Source organism: Prionailurus viverrinus, chromosome D2 (assembly GCF_022837055.1).
Source record: "Prionailurus viverrinus isolate Anna chromosome D2, UM_Priviv_1.0, whole genome shotgun sequence".
Taxonomy (NCBI): domain Eukaryota; kingdom Metazoa; phylum Chordata; class Mammalia; order Carnivora; family Felidae; genus Prionailurus; species Prionailurus viverrinus.
The window spans coordinates 11199117-11215757 of record NC_062571.1 but is presented as its reverse complement, the minus strand read 5'-3'; the positions used below and the strand labels follow the sequence as shown (position 1 = coordinate 11215757).

The 16641-nt window shown below is 38.6% G+C and overlaps 1 protein-coding gene across 1 annotated transcript in view; it reads left to right on the top strand.

Annotated features, from left to right (window-relative positions):
• RYR2 (ryanodine receptor 2) overlaps window positions 1-16641 on the top strand; it is a 756803-nt gene that overhangs the window by 552275 nt on the left and 187887 nt on the right. Inside the window, exons 48-53 of the mRNA XM_047824653.1 lie at window positions 2173-2293; window positions 7402-7571; window positions 9204-9424; window positions 10733-10823; window positions 13261-13401; window positions 15240-15403. Of these exons, the coding sequence (XP_047680609.1) occupies window positions 2173-2293; window positions 7402-7571; window positions 9204-9424; window positions 10733-10823; window positions 13261-13401; window positions 15240-15403 (908 nt within the window). The remainder of the gene's footprint in view (window positions 1-2172; window positions 2294-7401; window positions 7572-9203; window positions 9425-10732; window positions 10824-13260; window positions 13402-15239; window positions 15404-16641) is intronic.

Here is a 16641-nt window from a genome sequence, read left to right as displayed (position 1 = left end):
AAAAACAGAAAACAATCCATAGCCAGCAAACATCATAACGGCATCCAAAACCAATAATCTCCACGCTCCATTAAAAATAATAGCAGCCGCCTAATTGCTGAACAAGTGTTTATTTAGTTGGAAATGCCTTGGTTGTAAAATTAGTAATGAGATTTCAGTACAAGTCATTAGTGGAATAGCCAGTTACATCTATATCTCTCAAACGCATTCAGCCTCCCTGTACTTGAAGAAGAAAAGAATACATTTTTCCTATAAATTTCCTCTGCTAATTTAGTGCATGCAGAGAGAGAGAGAGCAACAGCTCCCAACAAGAGTCATTTTCTTGGTGCACAGTATCTCGTCTCTGAGGGAGCTGCCATATGCCCGTCACTGGTTTAGGGGAAAGTGGGAGTGCGGGTGGTTACAGAGATGGAAACAGCTATTCAGGCTCTATGGATTGGTGTTTTCTAAAATGTTCTGACGGAGAAGAAATTAGAAGTCTCCTGGAATGGTACTTACTTTTACTCCATAATACATTCGATGTTTTGTACTTTATTTTACCCTAACCGGCTTTGTTTTATTCTGTCGTATTCATTTTAAAAGTGCTAGCTTTTAAAGGCTCATAAAATTAGCTTCATGGCCTGGGAATGGGAAAGACCACAGAGATCGAAACACAGTGAACAGTGCTGGGGCATATGGCAGATACACGTCTAAACGGAAAAGCCCATGGGACTGTTGCTTACAGATCACATCTTTCTACATATGCTTAGGATCTGTGGGGGTTTTGTGCGGTTTTTTTTCGTGTTGTGTTTTATTTTTCTCTACTTGTTTTTTCTTTCTTTTTCTTTTTTTGTTTTTTCGTTTTTTGTTTTGGTCTCCTTCTCTCATGGCTGTAGGTTAAAACCTTCGTGTTTTCTTGGGGCACCTGGGCAGCTCAATCGGTTCAGCGTCCAACTTTGGCTCAGGTCATGATCTTGCAGTTCCTGAGTTCAAGTCCTGCATCTGGCTCTCTACTGAGAGCTCAGAGCCTGGAGTCTGCTTCGGATCCTGTGTCTCCCTCTCTCTCTGCCCGTAACCCCCACCCTCACACTCGGTCTCTCTCGAAAATAAACATTAAGAAAAATAAAATCAGAGAAAGCCTTTAAAAGAAAAAAAAAAAAACTTTCATGTTTTCTTGACATAACTTTTTGTTGTGAACAGAGAGGAATCCCAGCGTGGAGAAATGTCAGAATGTTAGAAGGACTTGGAGCCTGTTTGTATGCTGGAGGTGATTGCATACAAAAAACTTCATGCTCCCAGTATCTGTTCTTTTCTCAGTTGACATGAAAGATCAAAGGAACCAGGAAATTATGCCAATAAATGGAAATTTTGTGCTCTATTAAACTAGGAGGAAAAAAACCAAGCTACTCAGTAAGGCGCTAAAGTTGGCACTTCTGAAATTTATTCATCTTCTGTATCGATTGGTTGAAGACCTCCTATGTGACAGAGATTGTACTTGTGTTTCTCACCTTGTGGGGAAGGAAACAGGTGCCCCCCCCCCACCCCCCAGTCTGAAAGCCCGTGGTCTGTTCCAGAGCCTTGCTGAGGTTCTTGACATATCGCATCCAGTCTTTACAGGTCGTCCATTAGCCAGTGACAGCCTCAAAAACCTGTTATGATTCATATTCACGTTTCCCCCACTACATCCTAAACCCTTCCTTGGGAGAAATCAGTATGGAATATGGATAAGGATACACTTACATTTTCATCCCAAAGCAAGAAAGAGGCTAAATCAATCATAAATATTACTATGTGTTCTGGGTCCAAAGATAATGATTTCATTGTATTTATTCATGTTACAATAGGTATTTATATGTAATTTTGCAAGGTAAGCCTTTGTAGCCTTATCAGATTTTCAGTGTATTTTAGTACCCTGCAGAGGATAAAAACTACTGTTTTGATGGTTAAACCAGTGGGCCTATGCTGTAGTACATGATTTGGCGTATGCTGATGTCAGCAGTACTGTGTGGACGAGTAAATATCTGTCTCTAAGCCTAAAATAACAAATTCTGTGAGAGGTCTAAGTTTATACGTATAATTAATTTGCAGAAAATTATTTTAGATGGGGAGACCCATTCTTCAGATTTTCTGGATGGAATTGTAACACTGATTTCATGAAGTTGTTCTAACGTTCCTTTGTTTTCCTTCATGTAGTTGATTCATGCTGGTAAGGGGGAAGCCATCAGAATCCGGTCAATTCTGAGATCCCTAATTCCACTGGGAGATTTGGTGGGAGTAATCAGCATTGCTTTTCAGATGCCAACGATAGCCAAAGGTAAGGCCAGCTTCTTTGTAATTCAGTGGGGCATTGGAGGACATGATGTTTTAAATGCTACCATCAGCACTCGACATTCCCCCCAACACCTCTCCCCCAGTCCCCACTGCCATGCAGCATAGTTACTGGGTTTACGTTTCTTCAAGAAAAGTAAAAAAAAACTTGGGGCACCTGATTGGTTTAGTGGGTTCGGCGTCTGACTCTTGATTTCGGCTGAGGTCATGATCTCACGGTTTATGGGATAGAGCCCTGCATCGGGTTCTGCGCTGGCAGCACGGAGCCTGCTTGGGATTCTCTCTCTCCCTCTCTCTCTCTCTCTCTCTCTCTCTCTGCCTCCTGCTGGCTCTCTCTCCCTGTCAAAATTAATAAATAAACATTAAAAAAAGTTAAAAAGGGAAAAGCTATAAAGTACATCTTTTTCATTGAATTAAGAAAAAGCTCTATTGCCATATTCTTCTACACAGACATTTACAAACACACGTATATAAATGAAAAAGATGTTACTATTTTGTAAAGTATTTTCCAGCCTCATTGTTTTTAAACGGCTGTTTTCCATGAGATTTTTGTACATGACATTTCAGACAGTTTCCAGAGAAGAGCAAATATGTACCTCATCTAATTTCTTTCCACTTTTTTTGGTTTTTTTTTTGTTTTGTTTTTTTGGGTTTTTTTTTTTTTGTTTTTTTTGGCCCTCATTCTTCTCTGTCTTTCTTGCCTGCAATTCCTTTCTTCACTCTTTTGGATAGTTTTCATTGTCATTTCCTTATAATATTTTTTTTTTCCCCAGAAATGACCATAGCTTCTGACTTAGACATTTATAAATTCCCAGTGTGTTGAAAGAAGTGCTCTTACCAAGACAAAGGAGAGAATTAAAAAAAGTTTTTTTACCATTTTGATGAAATGTTTATTGCCGTTCCTACAGTATGTCATTTTGGTTTAGCAACTGCTTGTGATTAGTTTTTAATATTAACCCAAAAGCATGGAAAATAAAGGTATAACCTACTCTGTACATAAACCTTTGTCCAACAGCTGTGGCCCCTCCCCTGGGGCCAGATTGGGTTGGGGAACAGGGAGGGCTCAGGCATTGCTGGATGAAGCACAGATGCCTCACAGTTTGGGTGGTTTACACACACACCGATCCCCCGCAGTGCCCCCAAACCACAGCAGAAATAGCGCATGGTGTCGGCCCGAGGCCAATTCCCTGTTGGTGGTTCACTCTGCCTACCATGGAGAAAAAGATTTAAGAGTTATTGAAGATTTGGAGCTCTCGGGTGGCTCAGTTGTTTAAGCATCCAACTCTTGATTTCATCACAGGTCGTGATCTCACTGTTTGTGAGTTCAAGCCCCACATTGGGCTCTCTGCCAACAGCACAGAGCCTGCTTGGGATTCTCTGTCTTACTGTCTCTCTGCCCCTCCCCTGCTCGTTCTCTCTCTCTCTCTCTCTCTCTCTCTCAAAATAAATAAATAAACATTTTTTTAAAAGTTATTCAAGACCACTAAGGGACAAATTAGATTCCAAATTATACTTAGATTTCCTTTTTCCAGTTTCAATTTTGTTCAGTTTTCAATTTTTTATTGGATATTCTTACATATGTCATTTTTACATAAACTTCTAATTTTAGAAGGAAATGTAGTCCAGAATGAAGGGACCACTGTGTAACTGAACGTGACTTACCCTCCTAGCCAGCCTTCTGATGAAGAGAAAGTAGTTTCATATGTGCCCAGCTTATAAACCCAGATCTTCCAGCCATAAGAGTTGAATATTCTTTGTGATTTTTGAGAAAGCATGGACTGAATAATTGTCTGTGGCTTTTCATCTTCTCCACTTGAGGCAACTTCTTTTTTTTTTGTATACATACAGACTGTTCTCACCTGCCTTCTTTCCACTTCTCTTTCTAACTCATGTTCATTTACTTAAGTACATTGTCCTTTCTTTTCCCTATATTTTGAGGCATAAAATTGGTGTTGTCAGAAGAAAGATAATAATACCAGTGTTACCCAGATTAGGAAAGAGAGAAGAAGTGCTACATTTTTAGAAAAAATCAGTTATCATGAAAAACCAAGAACATAACCCCTAAGAATATCCAGATGTCTCATTCAGAATTCCCCCAAAGTAAATATCATTTTGCTCCAGTTATCTGCCATTAGCCTTCAAGATTTTTCAAGGTGGTTTCTTTCCTGTTCTATTTAGTTGTGCTGTAATGATATTTGGTGGTGTTTTCCTTTATAAATATGCACTATATTTTCTACCTTGGGGTTCAAAGGATTTTTTTGTGAACTCTCACAATCACGATGAAAGTTAATTTTTAAAACCCAATCCATTGGTTATTATTAAATTTCTACTTTTTTATTACCACTTTCCTTTCATGGAAAATATATACAGAAAACTGTATGTTTTTATTTTGAGTGGTACGCATTTAAGTCAACTTTAAAAGCTAAACTTTTAGCTGTACTTTTCTGTATGTTTCCGTGACAAGTCAGTTGCCCATTTAAGCATCACCCATTATCAACAATAATTGTTACTGTATGTTATATATTTAGGATGTGAAGTTTGCCTCTAATGATTAGTTCTTCCTCCCTTAGTGATGGCTGAGGCCTTTCTCAGAAATTTTTTATCATACATCTTTTAGAACTACAGCATGGCCCAGAATAATAATGAAAGAGGGAGGGGTTCAGAAAACTTGAGGGACAAACACACAGTCTCAAAAGTTGATATTCATGGTTTGTGAGATCGAGCCCCACATCAGGCTCTGTGCTGACAGCATGGAGCCTGCTTGGGCTTCTCTCTCTCTCTCTCTCTCTCTGTCTTTCTGCCCCTTCCTGGTGCGCTCTCTCCGCCCCCCCCCCCAAAATAAATAAATAAATTTTAAAAAGTTCATGTTCAGTCCCTGCAGCACTTGGCCCCAGCAGATTTGGACAGACTATCTAAGGCAATAATTGTAATTGTAGGCAGATGAATATTGCAGGGACCACAAAGTAAGGCCAGTATACATGGCCTTCCTTCTTCTAGTTCAAAAGCCAGAAATTTGACAGGAGGCAGTCTGTCAGCTTTATTGTCTCCACTGTGTTTGAGGAGATGGTAAAAGTGAAACAGCAACTGTAGCAACTCGATGAGTCTTGAATCCCAGGTATGTGTAGCTGTAACATTCCTTAACATGAATGTCTACCTGATTGAGTGTTTAAAACACAGATCTTATTTTAGGATCAGCAGGTTGCTTAACACTTCATTAGTCACGACTGTATATTAAAATCTTAGAATCTTAGGGCACCTGGGTGGCTCCATTGGTTAAGCATCTGACTTCAGCTCAGGTCATGATCTCACAGTTCGTGAGTTCGAGCCCCGTGTCGGGCTCTGTGCTGACAGCTCAGAGCCTGGAGCCTGCTTCGGATTCTGTGTCTCCCTCTCTCTCTCTGACCCTCCCCTGCACATGTTCTGTCTGTCTGTCTCTCAAAAATAAATAAACATTAAAAGAATTTTTTAAAAAAATCATAGAATCTTATAAATTTGAATTCCCTATCATGCAGTTTTTAGGAGAATTAAACCGGACTGGAATTTCATATAGATTTTTAATTAAAAAATATAACATACTGATTTAACATTAAGGATTAAATCAGTTTTGGTTGGATTTGAAAGCTGATTTTCTTGGTTTAAATCTAACTTTGCCAGTTACTAGGTGTACAACCCTGGGCAAGTTATTTAACTTCCTTAAAGGTCAGTGGTCATCTGTTAAATGTAGCTAAGAATACCAGCCTCACAGTGTGCTTGTGAAAATTGTTATCGAATGGTGTCTGTAACTTTCCTGGCACAGCACCTAACACCACAAACAAGCTGTTATTCCCATTATTTTAATGATAGGAAGGAAAGTAGTGGGTATATGGGTATTATTATCATTTAATAAGGAATGGAAGCTATTTGGTATTAGCCTTTAATATAATGTCCCTGAAAACATTGTTACTTGTTTATTGTCACGATTCAGATATGAAATCCATTCATTAATTACGAATGAAAACAAACAAGTTGGTGACTTTATTTTTTCAGGATGATTGTGGTCAGGTAACCTCTTCCCTGGATCCTTCTTTTTTCAACATTGTATCAATATTAATGATTCTGTGATAGTCTTTGTAGATTCTCATAGTGTATTATCAGTAGCAGGATGTTATTTGGCATAATTACCACATGGCCAAACAGGAAACAGATCTGTCCTCCAGTTTTTTAAATTGGCACATAATCCCCTAATTCCATATCTCTGTGATTCCCAATGTGTGGATCTATGGAATTCTAATGAGATTCCCTGATCTATACAAGCATCAAATAGTGACTATTAATAGAGAAAATAATCTGATTCTCAAATATGTCTTAAGTGTTGTTAAATGCTATTATGATTCATGAAACGTATTTCATTTGACAGTCCAACTGATTCATAGAGTTGCATCATTTTGTCCAAGCCATAAATATGTAAATGAACCATGATTATCATATAGGGATGCATGAGTGTTATTAGTGTTTTTGAAAACACTGATTTTGGGGCGCCTGGGTGGCGCAGTCGGTTAAGCGTCCGACTTCAGCCAGGTCACGATCTCGCGGTCCGTGAGTTCGAGCCCCGCGTCGGGCTCTGGGCTGATGGCTCAGAGCCTGGAGCCTGTTTCCGATTCTGTGTCTCCCTCTCTCTCTGCCCCTCCCCCGTTCATGCTCTGTCTCTCTCTGTCCCAAAAATAAATAAACGTAGAAAAAAAAAATTAAAAAAAAAAAAAAAAAAGAAAACACTGATTTTTTGAAAACAGTGAAACTTTGCAGTTTAACTTCTTATGGTATTTACTAGTTTTCACAATGTAGATTTGGGATGCCTTTTTGTTTCGCATTGTCTAGCATAATGCTGTGTATTGAATCAAATACGCAGCTAACAAACGGATATGCCCAAATCACATTTCGAATGACCTTGAATTTACATTGCCCTGTGGTAATTCTTAGGCCAGTTCCTAGCACTTGCCTGTGGGTAAAGGACAAAAAAAACATTCAACTGATAATTTTACTTGAATGTGAGAAGGCTGGAGAGAAGCCATTTGTAATCTGTCCATTAACAACAACATGTTACCTTCTGTCTTTTAGATGGGAATGTGGTGGAGCCTGACATGTCTGCGGGGTTTTGCCCAGATCACAAGGCAGCCATGGTTTTGTTCCTTGACAGGGTCTATGGCATTGAGGTTCAAGATTTCCTCCTCCATCTTCTCGAGGTTGGCTTTCTGCCTGATCTCCGGGCTGCTGCTTCTTTAGATACGGTAATGATTTTAACAATGAACATTCTCAATTCCTGACATTTCCTCCTCTGGCCTGTTCTCCATAGATGTATTCATTCGTTTATGTATTGTCACCAAATGTCTAGTCAGTACCAATTATATTTTTAGGCAGGCAGTGGGTAAACATAAAATAGACTGTATCCTAAGGAATTCATTGAACAGTGGAGAGCACTTACAACCTCAGGATTAAGATAAGAATTCTGATCAGGTACCACGGAAGATAGTAAGTTCATTTAACCCTAATTTGGGAGGTTGGCTGAAACAATCATGCTTCTCGATGAAAGCAGTTACAGTATTAAGAATATTTAATGGACACTGTTGAGTTGTGCCAATAACAGTATCATCCTTATAATACTTATAAGGATACTATATTATAATATAATATCATCATTATAACATAATGTCATCATTAGAATATAGTATCATTGTAATATAATATCATCTTATCATCATTGCAATACAATATCATTATAACATAATATCATCATTATAATATCATCATTATAATATAATATCGTTACAATATAATATCATCATTATAATATAATATCATCATTATAATATTTAAAGCATAGATAAGGCTGTAATATTCCCTGTGCCTCCTGTGGCCCGCACTGAGAATCTGTCATTCCTGGTGTAAATACTCTCCTGTTTGAAGCATTGTAGAGTAAGCTGAAGCTCTAAATGTCATTTCGATAGTTATAATACCTCCTTTTCTCAATTAAGTGGGTCTTTTTGATTCCAGAGAAAACCAGATCTTGAGGTGGTAACAGCTTTTTCATGAAAGTCTTGAGAGGAGACTCCTAAAAATACACTGAATTTTCTTTTTTCTTTGTTGGGGGTGTTCACATGTAATTCTGAACCTAATAGGATAGTCGAGAACACAAGAAGACAATGAACCTTTGACTGTCGATTCCGATAGACGGGAGCAAAACTGTAAACGTTATTAAGTAGAATTATGGAAGAATTTTTGAACATGAGATTTGTTATGGGAATAAGCTTCTTTCTCTTTTTCCTCCCCTAGTAAAGTACTCACATTCTTGGATATCATTAGTGTCTTCAACTCACACTCATCCTACCATTGATATTTTATTATAGAATGTGAGCCTCTTGGGCTTCTTGGGGAGGTAGAGATCACTATTGACATCACTTCATTTTTATCTATTTGTGAGCAATCGAAAGTTGATTGTTACTAGTGGTAAAAAAAAATCACATGGACCACATTTAAAGGTATAACTGAGGAATACATCTTCACTTTTCATATACTGGAACACCTTGGATTGCAAGTAACTTGTTCTATGAGTGTTCTGCAAGATGAGCAAACATTTCTAATGAGTTTTAACTTGATCAGTGAGCGATGTCTTCTAATACGAGTCGCACATGACGCCAGACGTCACAGGATCCCAACTGAGCCAATGGGTCTTGAAATTTGGTTTGATATATGAGTGCTTTGGATTACAAGCATGTTTCCAGAATGAATTATGCTCACAAACCCAGGTTTCACTGTATTTGTCATTTTCTAGATAATGAAATTACACGTCAACATGTTCATCCCTTTGAGAGTTGTCTACTGCCAAACACAAATGACTTTCTACTCTCACGATTTCTTTTTAGGCTGCTTTGAGTGCCACAGACATGGCCCTGGCCCTCAATCGGTACCTCTGCACAGCCGTGTTGCCTTTATTAACAAGATGTGCCCCTCTTTTCGCGGGCACAGAACACCATGCTTCTCTCATTGACTCGTTACTGCACACTGTGTACAGACTTTCGAAGGGCTGCTCACTTACCAAAGCTCAGCGGGATTCCATAGAAGTTTGTTTGCTCTCTATTTGTGGGTAAGTGGGAAGCCAACTCCGAATCCAGTTTCTTCTCCTTTAAGGAAGAGCATTTACTATATGGCCCTTGACAAATAGTTATGAATTTTGGAAACAATTTCTGTATCAAAAAATTAATTCACTTTAGGTAGTCCCCTGTACCCAAGGTCTGAGTCTTATCAGAGCACCCATGCTCCTCGTCAAGTTCTGGAGTGTCCCTCCAAGCCTCTCTAGGGTATCTGGCCATTGGATATAATGCTGGATCAATTTTACTATTCTGGATGTTGGTGGGTAGGGTGACTGTGTGAGGAGTCTCTGGCCGCCGTAGTGTAAGATTAATAGATTCTCCCCTTTTGACTATGTGTGATGATTTTAACTCCTCTTCCAGAAGAGAAAAGAAAAAAGAGACTTCATAAATATAGAAAATGATATAGTATAATATTAAAGCATTACTTATGTGTGGCAATCATGAAGGCTGACTTTATTTCCTCCAGCCTAGAAAACCACTTCCCGTAAATGGAAGTGTTCAAATGTCTTACTGTGAAAACCAGAGCATACCTTCTCCTGTTGGAGCTCTGACAGCTAGCATGACAATTTCTCAAGCTCCCTAGTTGGGGTGATGGCTCCTTTCTGATTTCAAGAGTGGGTGAAAGCACGTGGCTCGGCAGTCCACTGATGAAGAAAAGTTTGCACTCACAGTAAAGTGTATGTATGGCTTAGAAGCCAGATGGGACTGAAGGAGGTGAAAAATTAGGAGGTTCTGTCTGTAGCCCCACTGGCCCTCAAATTCTGTAAAAATGAAATCAAAATACCTACCTCATAGAGTTTATCTAAATATTAAACAAGGTGAAACATTCAGGATGACCCCACATAGTAGACGTTCACTGTATGTTGATTTTTGTTCCCTTCCACCTCTGGCAAAATTTGTCTCAGCCTTTTTTTTCTCCCTCCTGTTGGGATACTTCTTCTTCTTTTTGCTTCTAATTCAGTCACTGAAGACCATTCCCACCCAGTAGAGTGGAGAAAGAAGTTATTTCTGGAGGAAGGGTCTCAGGAAGCATTAGGGTCTGCCACTGTGAATGGTGGGAAAGTGAAGGAGGAGAAAAGAGGGCCATCTCTAAGGAATGCTCTTCAGGTCTAGGGAGTAGAGATGAGTTGGGATGTAACCTTTTATATAGTTGTGTAGCCTTTTGTTGATCTTTGGATTGGGGCACCTAATTAACCACCATCTGAAGAGAGGTTCTTGGCATATATAATTTAGTCTGATGAACTATTTACTTAGTTTAGACACATTTCCCTTCATTATTTAAATGAACTTTGTTCCACCAGCCAATTGAGACCTTCTATGATGCAGCACTTGCTCCGAAGATTAGTGTTTGATGTCCCATTATTAAATGAACATGCGAAGATGCCTCTTAAGGTAAGGATAGGAAATGTTTGCAGTTAGTTGATTACTGAGTCCTCTGACTTTGCTTCTCTTACAATATGCACAGCTCTTAGAAACGCCATGTTTGATTTTTGACGAGGAAATTTTCTTCCAATTCTTGAAAAGGGACATATAAATTTGAGAAATGTGTATATCACAATAAAATAAGTAATAAAAGATCATAGAATTTTCAAGATTGATTTCCTTTAGGTGAATGGAAATAGAAATCACTGGGAAAAAAGATGGGCAACAAGGAAACGATGCACTAAGGTATCGTTAAGTCTGGAAAACATGGTGGTAGATATGGCCTAAAATCTTAGCAACCTCAAGGGATAAAGAGCAGACTTTTGAAACATTTTCTAAGTTGGTAATTTCATGACAGTTTCCAAGTGTAATTTCATAGAGTTCAAAGACAACTTCTGTATGTAGTTAGAGTTTGTCACCAAGTATGGAAAAATCACTGACACTTTCTCTGCCCAGCTTCATGATTCTGTTCATGAATGATCTAGTCTCATAGTGTGTTACTGACTTGGGAACATTTTTCTGTCATCTAGTATCTCAGTCAAGACTTAGCATTAGAATATTTGATGTGTCCTAGTACGTCTAATAGCATGGTCTATGGGTAGAGGTCATAATCACGTAATGGACTGTTTTATAGGGAACCACTCTGCACTGTCATCTGGTTTTTCCTTGTGGCCACCCAGTAAGAGTGGTGGAAAAAGAAGTTTGAAATATTAATACGTCTATTTTTTGAATGCTGTTACTCTGACCATCCCTAGATATTTAGCAAATACAGTCTTTCTCCATGAAAAATTGATTTTGGTTTAATAAATTTATATAAATTAATTAATTATGTAAAATAAATTGTATCCTTGCCCCCAATCCCATTTTTACATTTTTATCATCTAGAGACCCTTAGCCATGCAAAATTTTCTTGATATAAATGAGCTGGAAGGTACCTGAAAAAAGAGACAGTATTACTTTATGTGATAAACTCTTTTACCTTATAGATATTTCCAAGTTAATCCGAACACATTAGATCTCAATATTTCATCATTTGAGATTTCTAAATTGTATGTGTGTGTATTTTGTAATTGAAGGGGAGACCATAATAGAATTATCTCTGTAGTAAGAGATGTCATTTTTTGTTTGTTTTTTAAGTTTTTTTTATTTTTAAAAAATATGTTTTAATGTTTATTTATTTATTTTTTTTGAGAGATAGAGCACAAGCAGGGGAGGGGCAGAGAGAGAGGAAGACACAGAATCCGAAGTAGGCTCCAGGCTCCTAGCTGTCAGCCCAGAGCCCGATGCAGGGCTTGAACTCATAGGCCATGAGATCATGACCTGAACCAAAGTCGGACTCTTAACCGACTGAGCCACCCAGGCACCCCTTAAGTTTTTTTTTTAGAAAGAGAGAGCGCATGCAGGAGAGGGGCAGAGGGAGACACAGAGAATCTTAAGGATGCTCCATACCCAGCATTGAGCCCACTACAGGGCTCGATCCCATGACCCTAGGATCATGACCTGAGCCGAAATTAAGAGTTGGCCGCTCATCCAACTGAGCCACCCAGATGCCCCAACATGTAGTTTGTTTTAATAACAATAATCCTTATCAATCTGTTTCCCTTCTTAGTTACAGAAAAGAGTCCAACAACTTATTGTTGATTCATAAAGATCATTTCATTAATTCAGCAAGTAGTTGTGAATATTTGTTAGTTTATAGATCAAAAATGAACTATCCAAAGAGCTACCAAATAATTTGAAGATTCTATCCTTGTCTTTAAATTCAGTTTAGTCCTAAACAAACAAAATATGCATAGATGAAAATGTAAGAAGCAACACAGATACTCAGAAAGATAATACGTTGCATCCATAACCACCAGAGAAATATAGATAAGGAGATTACTGAAATGGAGTAGTTTGGGATGTTCAAGCTTGAAGCAAAGCCTGAAGTGTGGTGATGAAGGATTGGCAAAAGGAAGCAAAAATATTGAGAGGTAGATTTCCCTTAGAATGTACATTTCTGGTGCTGTATCCTAGAGATATTTACTTGTGCCTCTGGGTTACCCTGAGGTCAGTCCTGTCACTAAGTGTAGATGTGCACATCCAGGGGATGGTGATTCATGAAACTGTGAGTAAATGATACCATCTAATAGATAGGACTCAAGGATACATTAGTAACCAAACACTCTCATAAAGACTACTGTTCTAGATGGTTTGTTCGTAAACCTGGGTATTTGGTCCTCATACTGTGATTAGTGTTAGATTTTAAAGAGGCATAGTATAGTATTCTCCAGAAGAATTCATAGGAGATTGAGCAGTTTTGACCTTATTACTTGGCCTTTGGGTCAAATCACATGGGTGGAAATGGGAAAAATCCAAATGGTACCTTTAAGTCATCACTTTTATAATTAATTGTTTCCTCACATAGTTGCTGACAAATCATTATGAAAGATGCTGGAAATATTACTGCCTGCCTGGAGGGTGGGGGAACTTCGGAGCTGCCTCAGAAGAAGAACTTCATTTATCAAGAAAGTTGTTTTGGGGCATTTTTGACGCCCTGTCTCAAAAGGTGATTCAATATTTTGTGGGCTTTGTGTGACAAAATAATTTAAAAGTTGTAAATATTCCTAGTAGAATATCATCTTTACTTATTAAGACTTGTGTAGGTTTTTTTTTCGTTTTTCTAACATACAACATATTTTGAGAATGTAATTGATATCGAGTTTTCATAATTATTATGGTAGCATGGTCCTTGTGACCATAACACCATCAGAATTTAAAATGGCTAAGCATTTTAGGAAATTATGAACATGGTTGAGTTTTGGTGCATTTAAAAAAAATGTTTATTTTTGAGAGAGAAAGAGAGCACGCGCACAAGCACGGGAGGGGCAGAGAGAGAGGGAGACAGAGGGTCCAAAGTGGGCTCTGTACTGAGACCCGAGAGCCTTATGCAGAACTCAGACTCACAGACCGTGAGATCATGACCTGAGCTGAAATCAAGAATTGGCCACTTAACCGACTGAGCCACCCAGGCGCTCCAAGTTTTGGTGCATTTGGACTTACCTGGACTCAAACCCTCCCTAGTCACCCTGATCTTAAAACCTGACAAAATCTTATCACATATAAAAATATGCAGCCTCATAAAATTATAATATTCCAGTGGCCTTCCTGACTTTTCCCACTTTGCTGCTATGGAAATTAAAGTCCCTCCATTCAGTGTTGCTTTCTATATGTGACATTCCCTAACACTTGGCATATTTATAACGGATAGTTCAGATATTTTCAGAAGGCTGGAAGGGGATAGTATTTTGGAGAAAAATCAGAACAGCATGCTTTGTATGCTTCTGCTAAAATTATTAATCGAAATCAGCTTGAATTCCCAGGTGGACATTATTAGACAACCAGAGCAGGATATCCAGAAGTTTGCTACATAATAGAGTCAAGTTCATCTGTGATTACAGTTGGAAGCTACATCTTGATGCTTTCTGTTACCGAATTACAAATGTTGAAGGTATTTTTAGAGGAACTTACAGCATTAATTTAAAATTGAACACTTGAAGTGAGATAATTTTTAAATAATTATTATTTTCTACTTTTTGAAACATCTATAAATACTGGGGTGCCTGGGTGACTCAGTCAGTTGAGCGTCCAACTTCAGCTCAGGTCATGATCTCACAGTTTGCGAGTTCGAGCCCCACATGGAGCTCTCTGCTGTCAGCGTAGAGCCCGTTTCAGATCCTCTGCACCCCCTCTCTCTGCACCTCCCCTGCTCACACTCTCTCTCTCAAAATAATAACAATAATAATAAACTTTAAAAAATTAAAAATTCATAAATACAAATTTAATTAGTTATGTGATTAATATACAAATACCTCTTCCCAGAAATTTTGACTCTGCATATTCCCTATAGAATTTCTTTCTCGGTTTAGAATTTTATTTTTCATACCTTTGTATATGATACAGATCAGTTAAAATTTCTTACTCTCTGGAATGTTCCTTTATTTTTCAAGTATAGCCTTTATAATATGGTATGGCAGTATTCTATAGTTATGCTATTCATCTACTGAATTTATGTTTCAGTTGTAAAGACATGTTATACATTTAGAATATCCGAGTATATTTCATTTCAAATATTGGAGAAAACCTCTTAGAGAAGCAGAGTTTTTATTCTTCTTAAGCAGCAACTCAGTAACTCTGACTTCAGCCCGTCTCATGTTTGATGGGATTTCAGGCTACATATACTTTCCATTTGCTAGAGAAAGAGTCTGCGAGGGAGTTACGTTAGCCTGGGGGTAATTCCGATCTTTTCTGACAGCGCTGTGCCAGCCACAGCGATCATTCTGACAACTTTTGCTCAACAGTAACCCAGGCTTTTGGTGTTTTGTTTTGGTCCTCCATTTCTTCCAGAAATATGAACAAGAACTTTTCAAACTGGCACTGCCTTGCCTGAGTGCCGTTGCGGGAGCTTTGCCTCCAGACTACATGGAGTCAAATTATGTCAGTATGATGGAAAAACAGTCATCAATGGATTCTGAAGGGAACTTTAACCCACAACCTGTTGATACCTCAAAGTATGGACTCTTTCTATTGCAGCAGATTTTTATTGTAAATGATGTGTGAAGTCTGAAATTGAATAAGGTACTAATGTGAACTTTCTCTAATCCATGCCCCCTTTGAATTGGTATCCTTTTGGTAGGGGTCCCTTTACTTGACAGAATGAACAGTGGTGATAATAATGATCATACACGTGTCAGAAGTAGATAACGATGTACCTTCTAGGCTACGTCACATAACCCGGATTCTGTGTGTGTGACCACATGATAGTATCTACGGTAATGAGAATCAAGAAAGGATATCAGCTATATTTGTAGCTGAAAATTTACCCCAAGTATTTATTAATTGCAGCCAGCCTCTGTAGCGCATCTTTGACTGGGGGTGATCCCGGCAGGGCAGAGCTGTTCTGTCAGCTGCAGAGAGTCACCGCTACATGTCAGCAACGTCTAAGGGGTAGCACCTGGTGTTCAGCATCATAAAGCACAGCATGAGATTCCAGGGAATATCAAATGAGAATATTTGTGGAAAATGTAGCATGCTGTTAGAATGCAACGTGACAGCCTTAACCACAGATCAAATGTTCCGTCACATAAAACTGCTTACCCATACTTAGTTGCGTAAATTGTTTTTACAAATGGGATGTCTCAGTACTTCAGGTGTTTGGAGTCTCAGCATTTTTGTTGTTACTGTCTTTGAGTAGGACCATGGTTTCCCATTTGCGAGGAAAGCTGACTCTTCATGCCACATTATCTTATCGATTCCTTGGTGACTCCGCAAGATTATGGTGTTAGCAAGGCAGTCAGTGGTAGTTCTCATCCACGGCATCCGAATTTGCTTGGGAGTTCAACTTTCAGGCTTCTGGGTGGCCCCCCAGCTGGTTTAGCTTCCATAACCGATCAAAAATTCAACCCAAGTGGTATGCCATTAGTTTGATAATGCCTTAAATTTGCATGTTTGGTATTTGATGACAGTCCCGTGAGAAAAGACTCTACCCCCCAGTATTTGGCTTATGTGATTGATCCTTTGTTTCTCTTCCAATGTAAGTAAACCAAAATATCACATATTCAGTTCCTACATGGGTAAGTTTGTGGTTTGCTAACGTGATATAATCCACGATTTTAAAATAACATCAGAACATGTGGTGGTCTTGGTGTTGATTTATTAGATCTAACTGATTAACAGCTGTCGGGCATGTGTATTCATTTACCTAGGCTTACCCCTTTGGGGCCTTCTTACCAGAGTAGGTTTACTTAGT